This window comes from Serinus canaria, chromosome 25 (assembly GCF_022539315.1).
Source record: "Serinus canaria isolate serCan28SL12 chromosome 25, serCan2020, whole genome shotgun sequence".
Classification (NCBI taxonomy): Eukaryota; Metazoa; Chordata; class Aves; order Passeriformes; family Fringillidae; genus Serinus; species Serinus canaria.
In genome coordinates this window covers 15,338,656-15,359,602 of record NC_066338.1, presented here as the reverse complement: position 1 = coordinate 15,359,602, position 20,947 = coordinate 15,338,656, and the positions used below count along the sequence as shown (strand labels likewise).

The 20,947-nt window shown below is 59.3% G+C and overlaps 2 protein-coding genes across 4 annotated transcripts in view; one reads left to right on the top strand and one right to left on the bottom strand.

Moving 5' to 3' along the window:
• Positions 1–8,793, bottom strand: part of LOC103823857 (cytochrome c oxidase assembly protein COX14 homolog) — an 85,536-nt gene extending 76,743 nt beyond the window's left edge. Inside the window, exon 1 of the mRNA XM_050983749.1 lies at positions 8,787–8,793. The gene's annotated coding sequence lies outside the window, so the exon portion shown is untranslated. The remainder of the gene's footprint in view (positions 1–8,786) is intronic.
• HDAC7 (histone deacetylase 7) overlaps positions 1,050–20,947 on the top strand; it is a 56,656-nt gene continuing 36,758 nt past the window's right edge. The window contains exon 1 of one of the 3 annotated variants that reach the window (XM_050983709.1): positions 1,050–1,295. In XM_050983709.1, the coding sequence (XP_050839666.1) occupies positions 1,277–1,295 (19 nt within the window). In that variant the 5' untranslated portion in view covers positions 1,050–1,276. Of the gene's footprint in view, positions 1,296–10,922; positions 11,108–20,947 lie in introns of those variants that run through there. The other 2 variants (XM_050983710.1, XM_050983707.1) reach the window with 2 other exon arrangements.

The following is a 20,947-nucleotide window of genomic DNA, read 5'->3' as shown; positions in this document are numbered from 1 at the left end:
CACCGTGAGAGCAAAGCTCAGAGCTGTGGCCCCGAGTCCTGTCAGGTCCAGCAGGTGCTGCTGTGTCCCTGTCCCTGTCCCTGGGCATTTCAGGTCCAGCAGGTGCTGCTGTGTCCCTGTCCCTGTCCCTGGGCATTTCAGGTCCAGCAGATGCTGCTGGAAGAAGTTGGGCCGAGATTTTGCTGTCTTGGGGGGAAGTTCCCATCTTGGGCTGAACCCCAGGACTGTCAGATGAGGAAACAGCACTTTTCTGACCCCGAAATCCCAAAGCTCGTGTCTGGGAAGTTGTTTCAGGGGCTGAGCTCTGTCCCTGGCTGTGCCCTGGGATGGGGCTTGGAGCAACCTGATTTAATGGGAGGGGTCCCTGCCCAGGGCAGGGGTGGAACAAGCTGAGCTTTAAGGCCCCTTCCAACCCAAACCATTCCGGGATTTTGTGTCTGGACGGTTTTATTCCTCTCATTTCCCACCTGCTCTCTCAGGCTGCCCCGATTCCCTTGGTTTCTCAGCGAGCAGCTCAATTCCCTTCCCTCGGGGGCCGGAGCGCGGGGGTAACGCCGCCGTCATCGGGAGTCAGCGCGGCACAGCCGCTTAACCCTCTCCGCTTGGGAAAAACAGGAGGAAGAACCGAATTCTGTGCCGGTGACACTTTCTCCCGGCCAACAAACAAAAGTTTTACGAGCTGAGCCCTCTGGATGCTGCATTCCAGCTTGGTAACATTTCGGTAACACATTGCAAACGTTTGACTCATAGAAACTTGGACGGCTGCAGCCGGGGGAGGGGGAAGAGCGTCACATTCCCATTCCCGGGCAGGGTTTGGTTGTCGGATTTTTTTTTTTTTTAAAGAACTGAAACTTCTCTCTGTTTAATGAAAAAAAAAAGTGTTTGAGCCGGACGATTTCCACCGGCGCTCTCATTGTGTTTGGGAGTGAGGGGCTGGGGGGGAGGGCTCGGCTGCCAAGGGAGGGACCCGGGGCAGCTGAACTCGCTTTTCTTCTACAAGTTTTCTCTTTCTTTTTTTTTTTTTTTATTTTTTTTTCTCCCTCTGTGTTCCCAGGGCAGGGTTGGCTTTCTAGGTTTGATAAAGCATTTCCTTCCATTGTCATTCTATACGGCCTCTGGGCCCTGCGCTCGGTCCCTCCCCTTTGCCGTCCCCTCTCTTTCTCTCTCTCTCTCTTCCTGAACTTTAGTGAATCTTGAGATATAAAGAAAGCAGCTGCCTCCCTTAAGCACAGCTCGAACAATGAGACCTCCTCTCCAAGGGCTTTAACTCCTCTGGATGCAAGGACAAAGCCAGGGTGAGTAGCCGCTGGTGGCTCTGCCGGTGCCCGCATCGGCCGCTCCCGGTGTCCGTTCCCGCAGCGCCGGCTCCTCCTGCCGGCCCCGGCCCCGGAGGGATCAGGTAGCGCAGGAGCAGGAGCTGCGAGTGTAAAATCCCCCCAGAGCCAGCCAGCATCGCCCGGGGAGCGCTGGCGCTGTCCCCACGGCCGCTGTCCCCACGGATGCTGCTCCCGCTGGAGCGGCTTCGCCACTCGGCCGTGTCCCTGGATTTGGGTCACCACGGGCTCCCCGCCGCGTGAGACCGGGCAAAACCTGGCTCTGGGCAAGGTGGGAGGAATCCTGACCTCCAAGGCAAAGAAAAACAAACATGATGCAATCAGGCGTGACCGAGCCGGGCTGCGGGAGGAGATCCTCCCCGCGCTCGGGGGATGCTGGGCTGGGATTTGGGAAGGCGCTGGGGGGGAGACGCCTCGGGCTCCCTGCGGGTTCTGGAGGTGCAGAAGGAGGGCAGGGGCGCAGCGTGTGCCGTGGGGTCTGGCTTTGCCCCGGGGATCTGCCTGGATCATCTCGTGCTCAAAAAGCGGGAGGCACGGGTCGGCAGGAGCCTGGAGCGTGTTAATTCAGGGCATTCGGGACAAGCGATGGAGCTGCTGCTGGGTGTGCATCTCCCAGGACGGGATCCCACCCTTTACCCTCCCAGGAAACTGTGGCTGGCTCGCAGGGGGGCCGCGGTGTGCTGGTGGATCGCACAGCCCGAGCGGGATGAGCCCCGGGCTGGAGAGGGAATTTCGGGCAGCCGAACGCAGCCCAGATGTTGTTATCTGGTGGCCCCCCCGCCTCTGAGTTCTCCTCTTCATCCCGCGTGTCTCCAGTGTCTGCTGGCTGGGATAAAACATGATTCACAGGATCCTGGGCCTCGTAAACAGGGAATGATCAAACAAGGCATAAAAGAACATTTTTATTGCTCGTTAGGGCTTCACGGAGACCGTCTGGGCTCTGTCTCGATTCAGGTAGCTGCTGGAGCACAGCGTGTTCTTGCAGTACAAATGTAAAACTTCTCCCGTGTTCTGCAGCCCAAAACTGCTCAAAACATGCCTGGGAGTTCTTTAGGGGACCTGCAGAGCTCACGGTTTGTGCAAAGTCCTTAGAGAGTCTGTGCAGTCCGTCGTGGGGCGACTCAGGGTGGGTTTGGCAGAGTTTTGAGGTTTTCCCTCCATAAAATCCCATTTCTGGTCTAACTGGGACCAGTTCCTTCTGTCCCAGTGCAGCTGTGTTTGTTTGTGTCACTTGATCTCTGCTAAATCCAGCAATTTTGGGCAGCTCTCTGGTTTCTCTGACAACGGACAAGGTGTTGTGGGATTTAAGGTGAGCGTGACAGGTTGACTTTAAATCCCATGGACTGAGCTGAAGGACGTAGGTAAAACTGGGCTTTGAAGTAGAATGAGGTGGGTGAAATGAGTGTGTCCAGGTTTGTCACTGAACAGAGCTCAGGTCCATGGCTGGAGGAACCCTCCAAAGCCCTGGTGCTCCTGCTGGGATGGGCATTTCTCCAGCAGGACCTGACTCGTATTAATATAAATGTAGATGAACCCTTCAGATTTAGCAGAGCTTTTCAGAGGCAGAATTCCACTCCCTCGCTTTTCAGGAGGCCACAAGGCCTTCACCACCACTGAAATTCCCCCAGCTCTGTGCCCTGGTCCCCCCTGGCAGCCTCCAGGAGCCCATCCGTGCTCCTGGCACTCGCACCATGAGGAAATGGGCCAGCATTTCCACATTAACAATCAACTTTCCAGGGATGTTGCATGGATTTTCCAGCCAGGGGTGGAACAGCATCAGCCACGCTTGGATCCACCAGGCTGAGGTGCTGCAGGAGAAGGACCAGACGTGGTTTGAGAAGCCTCAGATGAGTGTTCAGGGGGCAAACACCCACAGAGGCACAGCAGCTCTGGCTCAAACCCTGCGCTGGTGCTTGGACCTCGGGTGCAGTCCCTGCTGGGGTCCCACCTGGGGGGGCTTCTTGGCATCTGGAAGGACTACAGGGATTTTGTCACTCCCTGTCCTGGCTTTCACCACATTCCTGTGGTGGAGCTGAGCTTGGGGTTGTCCCACGTGGGTGGGAAATTGGGACAAAGCCCTTGGAAGTGGCCACCTGGAATGGGGTTGAGGTGGTAGGAGGTGTCTGAGCTGCACAGGGACAGGAGGCCACAGCTGGACCCGATGGTCTTGGGGGCCTTTTCCAACCTAAATCATTCCACGACCTTATTTCCACCTGCCCCTCGGTCTGTCTCTTCTGCACAGACACAGCTTTGTGCTTGCATCATCAGGACGATGCGCTCTAAATAACTATTAATTAGGCTTGGCTAATTCATCAGGAAGTTTACTTTCAAAGCAAATAAAACCAGCGAGCAGCCACAGAGCCAGGAAACAGGTAAGGTTATTTATTGCCCGAACAAACCAGGCGGGCAAGGCAGCAGAAATCACATCTGAGCTCAGCCTTTGGTGGTGGCTGCACCTGATGGTTCTCAGATCACCAGCAAACTGCTAAATAATGAGGTTTTGTGTGGTGGCCACACAGAAGGACCCTTGTGGCCACACGCATTCCCCATCCTTGGAATTGGCCGTGCAGGACATGCGGGGCTGTCGGTGGCTCTGGAATAGTTATTGCCTCAGTCTGGAGCTGGATCTGCTCTGCTGTTGTTTTGGCATCTTTCAAACGCAAAACTCACAGAGAAGAATTCCTCGTGCCTGTAAAACCCATCCTGGGACAAACCTACAGCAGAGCCAGGTGGGGTTTGAGGGGCTGCAGCCCTGGACTGGGGGGGGAGCAGAGGAGATGGAGCCCCGGGGGTCACCAGGTGCTGCCTGGGGCATGGGGAGATGCAAACACAGTGCCAGGACAACCTTGGCTTTTCCATGTCTTTCCTTCTGTGCTCACTTCCATGCTGGGAGGGCAGTTTTTCCAGCCAGACCAGATTGGGAAAGTCCAGAGCACTGGACACGTGGGGAGTGAGCAGTGCTGGAGCTCTGGGGCTCAGCCTGGGGGACCCTGGGATGGATGGATGGATGGATGGATGGATGGATGGATGGATGGATGGATGGAGGGACGGAGGGACGGAGGGACGGATGGATGGATGGATGGATGGATGGATGGAGGGATGGACGGATGGACGGATGGACGGATGGACGGATGGATGGACGGATGGATGGACGGACGGATGGACGGACGGAGGGACGGACGGACGGATGGATGGATGGATGGATGGATGGATGGATGGATGGATGGATGGATGGATGGATGGATGGATGGATGGATGGATGGATGGATGGATGGAGGGATGGATGGATGGATGGATGGATGGAGGGATGGATGGTCGGTCCATGGATCCATGGACGGATGTGTAGATGGACATGGGGATGGATCTATGGATGGACGGACAGACAGACGTGCTCCTTCCCCAAACCCCCTTCTACATCCCTGGAATGGCATCCCAGCCTGGAGGTGCTGGTGCCTCCCGCTGCCTGGCGAGGGGAGGCAGGGCCTTTTCAAGGTTACAAACCTCTTATTTTTGGCGGAGTTTCCGCGCGCTGGAGCCGGCCCAGGCTGGAGCTGTTGAAGTTTTCGGCCCTTTGTTTGTTTAATTGAAGTGCTGTTTGTTTTTGATCACGGGCACGAGATAGGCGCTTCCTCTGCAGGCAGGAAGCAGTGATTTCCTGTTCTGTCCCCGGCCAACTCTCACTGCGCAGGAAACCTCGCTCTGCTGAGTGGCCACTTTTCGTGCAGCATTTTTGGAAGGTTTTACGTGGGGTTGTTTTGTTTTTTTCTCTTTTTTCTTTCTTTTTTCCCTTCCCCTGTGAGCGGCGCTGGTGGTGTTGGGCCCCTGTGGGAAGGACGTGTGGAGAGCCTGGAGCCAGCACTCGGCAGGCTGGGGATGCTGTTTGATGAAAATGGCTCCATTCAGATCCTTGGTTCTGCTGAGAAGTCGGCTGGTTCACCTTGAAGTGAACCTTTTTGGGGTGTTTTTTGGGGGAGCCCTGCCCAGGAAGGTGTCTCTGTCCCAGGTCAAACCAATTTCCTGATGTCAGAGACTCGGGGCAGGACCAGGAGTTAAACCACACCTGGGTGAGTTAAACTCCTGCCAGCTCTGCCTGCTTGTGTCCTGGCTGTGCTGGAGGACCTTTAGGCAGAATTGGGGTTGTTCAGCCTGGACAAGAGATGATTTGGGGTTACCCCATTGTGGCCTTCCAGTCCCTGGAGGAGCTGCAGAAGTGATGGAGAGGCCTGGAGTGCAGGACAAGGGGCAGTGGCTTTAACTGCCAGAGGGGTTTGGGGAAGGAATTCCTCCCTGTGAGGGCTGGTAAGGCCCTGGCACAAGGTGCCCTGGCACAGGGTGCCCTGGCACAGGATGCGGCTGCCCCATCCCTGGGAGCATTCAAAGCCAGGTTGGACAGGGCTTGGAGCAGCCTGGGGTGATGGGAGGTGTCCCTGCCATGGCAGGGGGGGACCAGGATGGTTTTTAAGGTCCCTTCCACCCACATGCCCAGGTCAGCCCCACAAACCCCCTGAGAGGAGTCAGGGACGGGGTTTGAGCCGAGGTCCCACACCTGTGGAGGTGTTTCTGGGGTGGAAAAGGGACACTGAGGTTATCCCGTGGAATCCCAAAGAGGCAGAGCCGCGGCTCCTCGGCAGCTCCCACCGTGGGGATGTTTCACTCCCTCGGGGATGTTTCACTCAGGGATGTTTCACTCAGGGATGTTTCACTCGGGGATGTTTCACTCAGGGATGTTTCACTCAGCGTGTTTGTCCTCCAGCAGCAAACCCAGACAGGCTCTCACTCAGCACCCTGCCCAGGGGTGAAGTGCTGCAGTATCAGATGTCTCCAGCCACAGGAAGCCCGGACAGACAGGACAGACAGACAGACAGACACTGCAGCGCGAGAGCCGTGGGAGCCCCGGGGCAGCAGATGTGACCACGAGCAGAAAGAACTTCTCTGCCCGAGGTTTTAATTATCTGGCTGTTGTAAAGGGGCTCCCCTGTGGGGAGGAGGTTTGTGAGGGGAAGAAGCAGCGGCTGCAGGAACAAAGCAGGGAGGGGAAAGGCCGGGGAAGGGGGAGCAGAGCTGCTCACAGCCCCCAGACCCTGCAAATGCCCTGCACAGAGAGGGGAGGGTCAGGAGAGGAGATGGTCAGAGGGCTTAGCCAGAGTTGTGCAAGAGCAGCTGGCTGGGGCCGTTTGGCTGCAGGAGGATGAAAGGGCTGGGGATGCTCGGAGGGAGGGCTGGGAGCTGCAGCAGGAGGGAGAGGGCTGGACGCTCCGGCTGCAGCTGCTCCAGCCCGGCAGCAGTTGGGCCACCATTTGTGCTCGGAGCCATCCAAGAAAAACTTTGCCCGAGCTGCTCTCACGCAGCCCCAGCCCTGTGTGAGCGTGTCCCCCATCACCTCAGCCCCTCCCCTGCCCCATTCCTGGAGAGCTCCCCGTTCCCAAGGCCCCTCCGGATCGTTGCACGTCGCTGACATCACCGCCGGTTGCCATGGAAATCCAGGTTGTCCAAAACACGACCCCTTGGCCTGGTCCCATGTGTGTCAGGAAATGAGGGTTTATGGCCCATCTCTGCAGAGAGCAGAGGGAGCCCCGGCACCGGCTGAGCCCCCCGGCCACGGCGGCTGGCCCGGGGCTCACAGCCTGGTTTGTGTCTCCTGAGCTGCTTCTGGCCTCTGAGCTTGCTGCTGTGGGCAGGAACAGCCCCAGGAGAGGCAAGCTACTCCTTTAAATGCCTCCCTGGGAGGGTGGGCAGGCCCTGGCACAGGTGCCCAGGGGAGCTGGGGCTGCCCCTGGATCCCTGGCAGTGCCCAAGGCCAGGCTGGACAGGGCTTGGAGCAGCCTGGGACAGTGGGAGGTGTCCCTGCCCAGGGCAGGGGTGGAATGGGAGCTTTATGGTCCCTCCCAACCCAACCCATGCTGTGACTTTGTGCACTTTGGGGAGAGGCAGAGAATGGGAGGAAGGGTCCCCAGGGGCTCACACTGGAGCAGAGGGAGAACCAAACTCTGCTCACACCTGAGCTGGGCTCACGCTGCCTTTGGAGGGACCATGATGTGCAGGGAGAATATCCCAAAGATATTTGGGAGTCCTGGCCACAGAGATTTTCCTAAAGCTGTCCCAGAATGATGGAAGCAAAGGGGGGCTTTGGGAAGGAAACCTCAGGTGTGGTCCCGTGGCAGGGAGGGGACTCTGCTGTTCCAGGCAGCCTCAGTTTGGCCAGGGTCAGGTTTGGGGACGAGGATTTGGAGCCCTTTGGTTTTTGTGTGGGCACGGGGGGTTCTGGGCACGGCGAGTGCCTGCAGGGCTTGTTCTGGCCTGACTTTGGCTGAGAATTTGGCAGTGCCACGGCTGGATCACCCCGTGAGTGGCAGCAGAAGCCAGCTCGGGCTCCAGAGCAGGGCTGGCAGTGCCACCCTCCCGTGCCCACGGTGCCAACCAACCCTGCCCCCTTGCCGTGGGTGTTTTGGGGTTAAAAATAGACTCCAGATTTCGGTTGGTAAAGGCGGAGGCAGGGAGCAGGAGCTGTTTATCAGTGCCAGGGTTTCCCCTGAGACGCTGAAATGACTCAGATAAGAGATGGGCACAACGTGCACGTCCCCCCTGAGCTGGTGCCAGGGCTGGGCTGTCCTGGATGTCACAGGACAGTCCCTGTGCATGTGCTGAGGTGTCCTGGATGTCACAGGACAATCCCTGTGGATGGGCTGGGCTGTCCTGGATGTCACAGGACAGTCCCTGTGGATGGGCTGAGGTGTCCTGGATGTCACATCCCTGTGGATGGGCTGGGCTGTCCTGGATGTCACATCCCTGTGGATGGGCTGGGCTGTCCTGGACGTCACATCCCTGTGGATGCTCCATGGAACTCTTGTTCCTACCAGACTTGGGTGCTCTGCAGCATCCTCCCCTCAGCCCCTTTTGGAAATGTTGCTCCCTGCTGTTAATCCTGTCCCAGCCACAGAGCCATGGAATGCTCCATGGAGGAGGAGGGAGCTGCAGGGCGTGGGCAGCATCCCCTGGGCAGCATCCTGAGCACCCCAGGCAGGTCAGTGCCTCGGGCAGGGCAGGGCAGTGGGGCCGGGTGCTGCCAGCCCATCCTGGGCACGTTTTCGGGGTGCTGAGCCCTCTCTCTGCACCCAGGGCAGTGGGGCCGGGTGCTGCCAGCCCATCCTGGGCACGTTTTCGGGGTGCTGGGCTCTCTCTCCTGCTCACAGCAGCAGCAGCAGCAGTTTCCTGTTTGACTCACACCTGACACAAGCCGGGGCCTCTCGCGCTGGGGAGCGACTGAATGGGGCTGTTTACAATTAGAGAACGTGGGATTCCCAGAAAGAGCCTCAGACCGGACGTCCTGAAGCGAAATGCCCCGGGCGTCAGCCGCTAAAAATAACCGCGGCAGCGCCGTCCGCTCCCGTCCCGCTCCCGTCCCGATCCTGCCGATCCCGTCCCGCTCCCGTCCCGATCCCGTCCCGATCCTGCCGCTCCTGTCCCGATCCCGTCCCCCTCCCTGCCTGCTCTGGCCTCTCGGACCCCGGGGCACAGCACCCAAATTCTGGCGTTCCATCCCCCCCGGGCCATTTTTGGTGTAACTTGGTGCCCCCCGTGCTGGTGGATGCCCCTCGCAGGGATTTCTCTTGGTTTCTGTCTTATCTGTGGGAAGGCAAGGGTTAAAATGTGGATAATCGGAGTTTCGGCCAGAAGTGGCCGATGGGAGTCAGTTGGGCTCCAGTGGGTGCGTGTGTCAGGGCCAGCTCCAGGGAGGCTGAAGTCCCCCAGGACCTGAGCCAGAGCTGGGGAAGGGGCTAAAGGCAGAGAATCACAGAGCCACAGGATGGTTTGGGCTTGGAGGAACCTTAAAGCTCATCCAGTGCCACCCCTGCCATGGCAGGGACACCTTCCCCTGTCCAGCCCGGCCTTGGGCACTTCAGGAATGGAGCAGCCACAGATCCTCTGTGCCAGGGCCCTGCCCCTCTCATATGGGGGAATTTGTTCCAAATGTCTTTCAAATGTTTCAGGTTGGTCCCTGGTGCTTGGTGCAGGGCTCAGAAGGGGACCAGGCTCAGCCCGAGCTGAGCTTTGCTGCCACCCCAGCCCAGAGCTGGGCCCTGCTGCTTTTGTGCCTCTGCCCAGTGCTCGTGGGCTGGAGAGAGACAAAAGATGGGCGAGAGCAAAAGGGCACAGGAGGAATCCTCCAGAGCCAGCCCTGCAGCCCAGTGCCCCCTTCCTGACAGAGATTTCGGAAGGCAGAGCTCCCGTTAAGGCCCTTGTGCAATAGGTTGTTACCAGAGGAAGTTTCTCTTTAACCCCAGGCAGTTGGTGGTTGATTTATGTCCTGCAGCTTTAGATTTTCTAGGTTGCAGTGGTGTTACATAAGAAGATAATTTGACCCTGCATTTCTTAAAACTTTTTGTTGTTGTTGGGGATTGTCTCTTTCATCTGCCTCTCACGTACCTGGAGATGTAAAACGAAGGACAATTCTGTGGCTTGTCTTACCACGAGAGTCAATCCCTGACTTTTTGAGGTGGGGTTGGATTTGGGTGTTTCTTCACACCAGGACTGGACACTTTTCCTTGTGAGTTTTATGCCCAGAATAAGAGCAGCTCCATGGCTGTTTGTGCCTTTAATTTCTCCTGCTCCCTTCGTGCACCAGGTTACTTTTGCTCTTAGGCAATAAGCACAGCAGTGGGGAATACTCCAGGAATGGGATGCAGGGATGGACTGCAGGGACAATCTGGAACCATCTCAGCTCAGAGATCAGCCCTGGACTTGATGGCCCTGGGACCCTTCCAGTGCAGGTCTTTCCTAGGGAAGAGCTGTCCCTGAGTGATTTCATTTCATGGCAGGGGAGACAGACGGGTCTGGCAGCTTCCCTTGGGCTCTCTCCTGATTTGCCATTTGCCTTGAACTTAAACTAAAAGTCATTTAGACTGAAAGCACACATTAGTGCTTGTGAACAGAAGGGCAATTACAGGGAGAAAACCAATTTCCATCAGCGTGGTGGGGGACAGCCGCGGCCCCATCGCCTGAGCCACGGGGTCCTGCCAGCAGAAGGACCAGCCCAGGTTCTCCTCCTCCAGCAAGGAGAGCTGGGACGATTCCTGCTCTTTTCCAGCCTCCCCTGGTGCCCTGGGGACTCACCCTTGCAGAACTGGGGGACAGTGGCCCCTTTCTCCTTCCTTGTCTCAGGAATCTGAACCATCCCTGGTCCGGGTGGTGTCTGTGGGAAACCTGAGCTGAACTTCTCGAACTGAGGGATTTTTCCCATCCTGGGTGAGTGTGGGTGGCTCTGAGGCTGCTCCAATTTTAGCCTCCACACACCACCCAGATGTTAAACTGGGCATCTTCTGCATCTGCTCCCGGGACGTTCATTGTCCGGGAATCCCCGGGTGGCCGATTGTGCCAGCGGGAGCTTTCATGGAAACAGCTCATTTTCTTCTGTGGCAGCTCCAAGCGTTTGCAAAAAGCTGGTAGAGCCCCAGGAGCCTCTGGCAGCTTCATTTTATTTTGAAACCAGTCAGTCCCCAGCTGGGTGTGAGAGTAAAACGAAAGGATGCGAGATAAAGGCGCCGGTGCAGCGAGCGAGGGCAGCGCGCGCCAGGGCCCGTCATTCTGAAACCAGGCATGGAAACTGTGCCGAGGAGAAAAGCTCGAGAGCAGGGCTTGGCCCCCTCGCCACACACACCCCGAGCACGCCAGAGAGTGCCTCTGCCCGGGGACAGGCACGTGTGGCTGGGGGACAGCGACGGGAGCCTCGAGGGCAGTGGCGGCTCCGACCGGGCCAATGAGCGGCGACAACAAAGGTACGGAACATGGCCTGTCCTGTGCAGGTCCCTCTCCTGTGCAGCTCCCTCATCCAACCACCTCTTGTGTCTCTGGGGGCTCCTGTCCTGTGCAGCTCGCTCATCCAACCACCTCTTGTGTCTCTGGGACTCCTCTCCTGTGCAGCTCCCTCATCCAACCACCTCTTGTGTCTCTGGGGGCTCCTGTCCTGTGCAGCTCGCTCATCCAAACACCTCTTGTGTCTCTGGGACTCCTCTCCTGTGCAGCTCCCTCATCCAACCACCTGCCCGTGAGCTTTGCGGGGTTGGCTTGGCAGCACAGCTCTGCTTTGAGCCCCTCACCCCTGGTTTGAGGGACAGAGAGGGAAGGGCACAGCACAAGAGCTGAGCCTGTCCTGGGACGCTCAGGGGGAGAAAGGGGAGGCACTTCATCGACTGTGACAGGAGAACTTTCAGTCTCAGGGTTCCTCCAGCTGCTTCTAGGCCGAGAAAACACCTCCAGGGCTGTTCTCAACAGCTGGGAACAGCAGCAGATGGGAACCTGATGGTGGCCAGCAATTAGTGCAAATTAGGGTCAATCACAGCCTTTGGAGGAGCAGAGGAGATGCAGCCAAATCTCTCCTCTTTTGTCCCCTTTTCTTCTGTTTCGAAGTGCAGGAGGGGCAGCAGGGACCTGGGGGGCTCTGGAGGTGGCCCAGGAGGTTGTGTCACACCTGGGGGGTGACATCTCTGCTGCCAGCCTGCCCAGCAGCTCAGAGCAGTGCCCAGAGCGTGCCAGACGCTTTTGTTCGTTCTCCTGGTGTTTAGAAAAACAAAGTTTTGCCGGTTATTCTTCCCTTCTCTGGCTGCAAACCCTCTGGGCTTTTAACAAAGGGAAATAAACAATTCCAGTGACATTTGCAAAGCTTCTACAGCCCTTCTCAGTGAAACGGTTTGGTCTGAGCTTCTCCAAAGAAAAACGTGAGGAAGAGGAGTGAGTGGTCCATGTGCAGGTGCGATGGACTTCCCTGGATTTGCCATGTGGGAGCTGCTTTTAGGTTATATGAAAAAGGCACAAATCTATAAAATCCCAGTAAAAGCCCTGTCCAGCCTGGCCTAGGGATCCAGGGGCAGCCCCAGCTTCTCTAAACAGCCCTCAGCACCCTCACAGGGAGGAATTTCTCCCTAATAACCCATCTAAGTCTTCTCCCTGTCAGTGCACAGTGATTCCCCCTGTCCTGTCACTCCCTGCCCTCGGGAAAAGCCTCCCCAAGTGGGGCTGTGCCTTGCTGAGGGGGCGGAGAGGAGCCCACCCTGTTCTTCTGTGCCTGCAAGCCCCCCCGGGATGTCTTGGGGGGGATTTGGTACCCCGCTATCAGGGAAACCTTAATTAAAGGCTCACTAAAGGCTGCCGAGTCCCGGCCGGGGCCGGGAGGGGGCGCGGGGCCGCCCGGGCTCGGCTCAGAAACTTTGAGTCACTCGCGGGGTGTTTTGGAGCGAAATTCGGAGCCGCCGCGGCCCCTTCCCGGCCCATTGTTGTGGTTTTACAATCACATTTTCCTGTTTTTAAAGCAAATGTTTTTCTCTCCCCCGGGGACGTAACCGAAGCCCCGCGAGCGCAGCGGGGGAAGGTGAGCGGGGGCTCCGGGCTTGGAGAGACCCCCGGGGGTCTCCGGGCTTGGAGAGACCCCGGGGGGGCTCCGGGCTTGGAGAGACCCCGGGGGGCTCCGGGCTTGGAGAGACCCCCGGGGGGCTCCGGGCATGGAGAGACCCCGGGGGGCTCCGGGCTTGGAGAGACCCCCGGGGGGCTCCGGGCATGGAGAGACCCCGGGGGGCTCCAAACCCTGAGGGACCCCGGGGAGCTCCTGACCCGGGACGAGCCCCCCACCCCCCGGCATCGCCCCTTCTCTCCCATCTCCGTTCTCTTTGTGCAACAGTGGCAGCAGGAGGGTGAAGGAGGCAGAAGTGTGCTTATTTTTATTTTTTGCTCTTTTTTTTTGAAGTCGACGGTTCCTCTTTGCAGCGCTGTGGTTTCATGCCCTGCTGTGGCAGCAGGACATGGGGGTATTTTTGTAGGTCTTATTCAAGGAGTGTCTATTTAAAACAAACTTTTGGGTTGCTGAGCACATGTTACCCCTCAGTTCAAAGCAGAGGACAGGGCTCATGGGGAGCTGGGGTGGCTGGTGGCAGCCCCCAGAGCCACTTGGGCTGTCTGGGGGTGCTGGAGGTCTCCAAGTCCCCATGGAGGGTGGACCCACCGTGGCATGGGTGGAGGTGGGCCAAGACAAGGAGAAAACCCATTTATTATTCAAGTTCCCATATGCAGAGTGTCTGCACACTCCCAGATTTGCATTGAAATAGGAATAATTTGACTTTTACTGAACGAAAGTCGTGAAGTTCTAATGCTGGGTGCTGGCTCTGTAGCCGTGCCCGGTGTTTCCAGGCAAGATGCAGCTGGGGCTAAAAGCCACCAGGAGTGGGCTAATGCTTGTCCAGCGTGGCCAGGACCTGCTCAATGCTGCTTTAGCCCCATTTCCTTCTCTCAGAGCTGAGTCCCTGGGATGTGACACAAACCCTTCAGTGCTCAGGACCTGAGTGTCTCCTCCCGCGTGTTGCCCAACACAGGGTGTGAGCTGTTCACTCCTTTCGTACATCAGCAAATAAAAAAGGCACCAAGCTCTCTTGTGCCCCAATCAGCAACTCGCCCACCTGCCTGCCCGGCCAGCCCATCCCTCTGCTGAGCCTGGCACCATCAGCAGCTTGGCTCCAAGCATCCCAAACTCTGTCCCTAGCAGGGAATAAAAGGGAGGGGAAAAGGAGAAAGGCAGTGCTGGGAAGGTGGGGGTTGGGAGGAGCGTGTTAATCCCTGCCTGGGCACCAGGTGGGCTCTCAGCTCAGGTTCAGTGAAGTCTTTTGGCAGGGGGATGCCAGGCAGTGCCACTCAGGGCACTCAGTGCCTCCAGTTCATCATCCAGGTGTTCTCCTGGTCACCTCTGCCCACCGTGGAGATCCTGAGCAGCTCCCTGATCCCAGGGCTCCAGGGGGGTCAGCCCCATCAGCTCCCTGATGCCAGGTGGGCCAGCCCCGTGCCAGGAGCTCTCTGGCTGCAGCCCAAACTTCCCAGCTCCATAAGCCTGGGCGGGCCGGCCACGCTGCGCTCCCGTCTGACCGAAACCGAGTCCCTCCTCACCTGCTGCTGCCACCACCTTGTGGCCTCTTCTGCTCCCGATGCTCCCGTTTGCAGAGGGAAGAGGAAGCCTGGGAAGGGGAGTGAGGCAGATCAGAGCTCAGGGGTGCCCAGGGGTCCCTGAGAGGCTCCTGGAGGGGGGATGAGTGTTGGCAGAGCTGTTGAGCACAGGGCTTGCCTGTGCCCCCAGCCTGGGTCATCCCCTGGCACGTCCTTGTGCCTCCTGCCCTTTGGGAGGCCCAGACATCACCAGCCTCGTCCTTCCTTGCCTTTTCCAGCTCTCTGCCTCGCTGCATGGCTCGGGAGCAGAGCAAAGCAGAGAAAAGTCTTAGGTGGGAAACCACCACCCATTTCCCCCTCCTGGCAGCCCGAGACCTTCTCCTGACCCTTGTGCACCCCCTCCATCAGGGCTGAGCTCTGGGGGTGCTGTGGGAGCCCCCTGCTCGCCCTGGGCTGGCTCTGGGAGCCCAGACGAGCCTGGGCAGCCTGAAGCGCCTTTGTCTGCTCCGCCGAGGGTTGCACAACGTGTGGGGGTGAAGCACATCCATCTCCACGGATCAAAATAACCCCTTTCTTCCTTTCTTCCTTTCTCTCTTTCTTTCCCAACCGGCCGCGGGCTCTGCAATATCGCCTGCCTGGCACAGCAGAGCCCCGCCTGGCACAGCAGGCCCCGCCTGGCCGGCCGCGGGAGGAGGGACTCCAGAAAGGGAAGCGGTGCCTCCTTTTCCAGGCTAAAAATACCAGCTGTGCTTCCAAAATAATCTCGGTTCGATGATCTCCACTGCCCCCCAGGGCTGCTGAAATTCCCCAGCAATTCAGCCTGAGCTCCTCACCCCATGCAGGAAGGTCTCGGTGGGATCTGTTTGCTCTTGGAGGCAGGTTTGGCTCTTGGTGCTCACAGAATTCTTGAGTGGGATTTGAATGGGATTGATGGGAGAAGCCAGGCTGCTGCTCCTTCTACTGCTTCTGTTTCAAAATGGGATTGGGAAAAATTCACAGATTTGGAAGTTGAATACAGGGACCAGGAAAACTCTGGTTTTCCAGCCCATCCCAATCTGTTAATTTGTAGGGGAAAACCACAGGTTTCCCCCAGATGTGCTGGGGTATATTCCCATGGGTTGTGGTGTGGTTTTTGGGGCGCCCTGTGCAGAGACAGAGGTTGGACTCGATGATCCATGTGTCTCCCTTCCTGCTCAGGCTGTTCCATGGTTCCTTTCCATGGAATGATTTGCAGGAATTCTGGGGCTGGCCGAGCCCAGCTTGTCCTTCCTGAGGAGTTTGAGCCTTTGGAGTGATGTATTTAGGGGAATTCAGGGTGGGGAGGATGAATCCCCTTCTCCAGCTGCTGTTCAGGGAATGGTCCCCACCACTCTCACCTCTGGTTGGCTCCACTCAGTAATATGCAAATTTATGCAGAGTGGGGCCCACTGGGACTTAGTTGTGAAGTTATTGAGGCTCTCAGAATGAGCTGTTAGTCACAAAAACCTTGTCAGGGCAATTTGGGTGTTGCTGAGGCTCTGCAGGGACCAGGGCTGGGGCTTCTGTTCTGGTGCTGTTTTCCAAATCAGAGAGGCATTAAGAGTAACCCCGGTAGTTCTGAATTGTTTAAAAAGCTGCTGTCACTGCTCTGGCCTGAGCTGCCAGGTGCTGTTTGGGGGCCGTGCCTCTCCTCACGTGAGGTTTCACTGTGGATCAACGAGGCTTTGGAAATGAAAGGGAAGGAAAGGCTGGTCTTGAGGAGAACAGACACAAATTAAAGTGAAAGAGAAAGCCCTGGAGGTGGGTGAGATGCACCCTGAAACCTCCCAGCTTCAGCAGATGCCGAAAATAACCCCTCTGTAAGCAGGGTTACCAATGTGCCGGCCCGTGAGCTCGGTGTGTAACTTCCCAGAGCTGTTTTGGTATCACCAAAGCGAGCAAAATAACTCAGCAAAAGCACATCCCTGCCCACCCGTGTTTCGGTGCTGTCTCACTGCACCCACTGACCCCAGAGACTCCGGGGCTGCAGCAGAGCAGGGCAGGGCTCTGCTCTGCGTCGAAATGATTTCTTCCTTGGAAAAGAGAAGTGTAATTCCGCGGTTGGAGAATCCCCCCGCGCTTTGGAGTTCCTGGAAAAGCAGCTGTTCCCTCGCTGAGGAGCTGCTCCCCCAGGGCAGAGAAGGAACCTCGGGGTCTCGCTGGGCTTTAGGGCAGGACTGGAAGCCCGTGAGCGCAGCCACCTCCCTCCTTGGCTCTGAACTCGGTTCCGTTTCTTTGTGCTGCTCGGCTCCCCTGGTCGCTGTGTGGGGATGTTCCCGCCTGTCCTGTGCTCAGCTCAGCTCATCCCGCGGGATGTTCCCGCCTGTCCTGTGCTCAGCTCAGCTCATCCCGCAGGATGTTCCCGCCTGTCCTGTGCTCAGCTCAGCTCATCCCGCGGGATGTTCCCGCCTGTCCTGTGCTCAGCTCAGCTCATCCCGCAGGATGTTCCCTCTCTCCTGCCCCCGGCTCACCCCCGCTCGCCCCGGTGCGGTGGGAACTGCCCCGTCCCGGTCCCCCGGTTGATGCAGGAGCCGGGGCAGGGAGCGAGACACCTGGAACGGGCAGGTGCCAGGTGGAAGCTCCCGGCTCCAACTCGGTGCCCGGAGCTCTGCCCAGTCTCGGCCGTTCTGCCGCCCCTCTCCCAGCACTTTGGTGGCTCCGCCGTCACCCGGGGTGGCTCGGGCTCAAGTTTGGCATCCGGTGACCAGCGCTCGGCCCCGATTCCCGCTGCCCGGGTCTCTCCAGCCGCTGGAAGTCGCCGCTCCCGGTCCCTCGTGTGGCGGAGCTCTGACCCGGAACGCGCCGCCCGCCCCCGGCCCGTCCGGTCCCGGCCTGTCCCGGGGGCGGAGCGGCACCGCCCGCAGCTCCCGCCGGGGCCGCCCCGCTCCGCCCGCCCGGTTCCGGAGCGGCGGCGCAGGTGGAGCCGAAGCCCGCGGAGTCCCCGCGCGGCCCGGCCGGGGCCACCCCCGCCCCGCCGCCCCCGCCCGAGGACGCTCCGGCATCGCCTCGGCCGCCGCCGCCAGCACAAGGTAGGCACCGGGACACCGGGACGAGGGGACACCGGGACACCGGGACGAGGGGACACCGGGACACCGGGGCGGCGGCCAGGGGCAGTCGCGGGTCTGTCACCCACCCCCGGGGGTTAAGGGGTCTCCGTCCCCTCTCCGCGTCCCGGCTCGGCTCCGTTCCCCGCAGGAGGGTGCAGCCCCCGCTCCGAGCGGCTCCGCTCACCCCCTCCCCAGGTGTTGCAGCCCCTGCTCCCGCAGCCCCCGGGGCTGGCAGGCTCCTGGGAGCGGGGTGGGCTGCACGGGGAGCGCCCATCCCGGGGTGTCCGGCCCTGGCAGTGCCCGCCCGGGATCTGCAGCTCCAGGCGGGGCTCGCTGGGGTGGCGGTGAGCCCGTACCGAGGGACAGCTGCTGGCAGGGCTGTCACAGGGACCGGAGGCGCTGTGCCGGTGCCGGGGGAAGCACCGGGGGATGACGGCTCGCAGAGCAGCCGATGCAGCCCGTGTCCCGTGGAATGCGTGCCTGTGGCTGCGGGGCTCGGCCAGCACCGGCTGCCAGGGCTGAGGGAGGGAGCTCGGGCTCACGAGGCCCGCGGACCGCGGCTGCCTGGGAGAGCAAGTGCTCAGATGTGGCGAGGCAGAGCCTGTGGTTCGCTGGAATGTTTTTGTGCTGATCCTGTTGCCTTTCCATTCGGAAGGGCCGGCGGCGCACGCAGGGAGTGCGCGGGCAGAGGAGCAGCAGCACTGCCGGGCTTGCCCTGGGTGCATTTTCTGCAAGGGCGCTTCTCTCTCTCCAAATACTTTGTGGGACAAGGATGTGCACTGGGAAAAGAGCTGTGGATGCCCCAAATACCCCGGATCCGCCTGCTGGAGCCACGAGCCTGTGCAGCCCACAGATCTGTGCGCCGTCCAAGGTTTGCCCCGTGCTGGCAATCCCGGGGCTCCCAGAAAGCAGCTGCCCACACCTTTTCCACAGTAAAGGTGTTATCTGTGCTCTGGAGGCTTTGCTGAGTAATGGGATGTTGGGAGGCTCCTGCGGAGGAGGTGTGGGATGTGCTGGACACGCTGGGCCGGGAGAGATGAGGTGTCACTCGCGGCAGAGGGAGGGAAGCCAGTGGCCGCAGGGTTTGGATTCTGCCGCGGTGTTTTCAGGCAGGATGAGCTGTGAGTGGTCCTGCCCCGGGTTTGTTCCAGCAGACAGGGCCCCGGGAGGATGGGGAGTGTGGGCCCCGCTCCGAGGGTCCGGATGCAGTGCCTCTGAGCAGATGTTTGCAGAGGGTTCCAGCCTGAAATCTCAGCCTTTCTCAGGGGATCTCCGGCGCTTCCTGGTTTGCAGCGAGGGTCGGAGGATTTCAGCACTTCCTACTCTCTGCCTGATGTGAGCAGGAAGTGGGTTCATGAAAATGGCAGCAGAGGCTCTGGCAGTGGGGCTGGAAGCTCAGCAGGGAGCGTGTGGGGTGGTTACACCTGTCCTGAGCAGGGTCCTGAACCCTTCAGGTGTGTCCTTGGGAAGGGCCAGGTCCCCGTGCCAGGGCTGGTCCCAGAGTGAGTCCCATCCTGCAGCTCAGGGATGGAGCTGAGCGTGGATGGGCACACGGGAGCGTGTCTTTTCCTGCAGTTATTAAATGGCTTCATTGGGAACCTCCCCGGGGCAGGGAGAGGCTTTGGCTGGGTGCTGGCTGCTGCGCTGGGCGGCTCTGAGCTGGCAGGGGCGTTTCAGTGCGACACCGAGCTCTCTGTGGAGCAGCAAAGGGAGAAACTCCACATCCTCCTGCGGCTGGGGGCTGGTTTGAGTGGGGAGATGGGGAATTCGGGTGGATGGCCCTGGCTCCTGGGTTCACATTTGGCCGGATGGGGTTGCAGTCAAGACCCAGCTTCCATCGGGGGCTGGAGGCTGGTGGCTCAAAGTCCTCTGAGGCTCTGGGGATGTGAGTGGCCACATCAGTGGCTTTGGGACACTTGATGCCAAAAAGTTCCCCCACCGTGGGATGCCGGGATAGGAACAATACTGGGGAAGCTGAGAGGCAGTGCTGCAAAACTCTGAACCATTTAGAAACTGTTGAAAGAAAAATGAGGTTTGAAAATGTCAGTTGTAAGGAGACCTTGTGTGTTTGGAGTCTGTGGCTCGGATTTTCAGGCTTTTTCCTGTTCCAGCAGTAGGACACAATGGCATACGTGCTTTTTCAGTGAGTCTGGGAAATCCTGCAATCATGGATTTAACAGCTGGGACCTTGAGGAGGGGAAAAAACAAACAAGTGTGTTGGCAAGGCTCCGAAAGCAGGCAGCTCCTTCTGCCCCGCTGCCCGACTCCAGCAGGGGAGGTGGCGAATCTCCTCTTCCATCTCTGGTTCAGACATCAAACCTGGGTTGTTCTGATCTGATTTATTACCTTTTGATCTCCATCCAGCGCCGTCGCTGCTCTCCGGGACAGCGCAGGAGGGAGGTGAGTCAGTCCTGGAGCTGGAGCTGCCGTGCCTGTCTCATCCCCTTGCTATGCTCCCCGAGGGCAGGAATGCATCCGTCCGGTCCGGGCTCTGCCGGCTCCCCATTAACAGCTTCTCTGCTGACTCGGGAGTCCCTGCCGAGGCGGGGAGGGGACACGGGGCCACAGCAGCGTGTGCTGCCCGTCCCGAGCGGGGTCGGGCTGGGGCAGCCCCGGGAGCTCCTGCCCGGCACGGCCGGTGCCGCTCCGAGTGCCCTGAGAGCACCTCGGGGAGCCCTGCTGGCAGCAGCCCCGCTGCTCTCCTGCCTCTGTGGGTGCCCTCACACACGGGTTTGCTTCTGGTCACTCACTCCCAGCTCCTGGGACCGGCTGCCCTGCGCCAGGTGCCCTCCCCGAAGGGCAGGGCAGGGCCGGCGTTGGTTGAGGACAGTTCTGTCACTCGGGGAAGGTCTGAGTTGGCACATTTGCTGTTTGATGTGATGGAGCCGCGAAGCTTCTGAGGGGTGGCCAGAGTTCAGGGTGTGCAGGGCTGGTAAACGTTCACTCCTCAGCACAAAAACCCGGGTCTTGTTGAGCCGAGCCAAGGGAATTTAGGAGAGCAGCTCTGGCCTGCAGACTGCAGGCAAGGGATTTGTTTTCTTTCTGGGTCCTGGAGAGCTCTGGCTTCCCCTGAAGCTGCCTTCCTTCCCGATATAGCAGCAGTTGCTAACTCTGAATGAATGTGCTGAATTCCGGCAGCCCTGCGGGCCCGGCCGCTTGCCTCAGGGCTTGGGCAGAGCCAGGAGGCCCGGGTGGCACTGTCCCATTCTCAGGCCCGGGTGACACTGTTTCACCCTCAGGCCTTGGTGGCACTGTCCCACCCTCAGGCCCAGGTGACACTGTCCCATTCTCAGGCCCGGGTGTCACTGTCCCATTCTCAGGCCCAGGTGGCACTGTCCCATTCTCAGGCCCGGGTGGCACTGTCCCATTCTCAGGCCCGGGTGGCACTGTCCCACCCTCAGGCCTTGGTGGCACTGTCCCACCCTCAGGCCCGGGTGACACTGTTTCACCCTCAGGCCTGGGTGGCACTGTCCTACCCTCAGGCCCAGGTGGCACTGTCCCAGCCTCAGGCCTGGGTGACACTGTCCCAGCCTCAGGCCTTGGTGACACTGTCCCATTCTCAGGCCCGGGTGTCACTGTCCCAGCCTCAGGCCCGGGTGGCACTGTCCCACCCTCAGGCCTTGGTGGCAC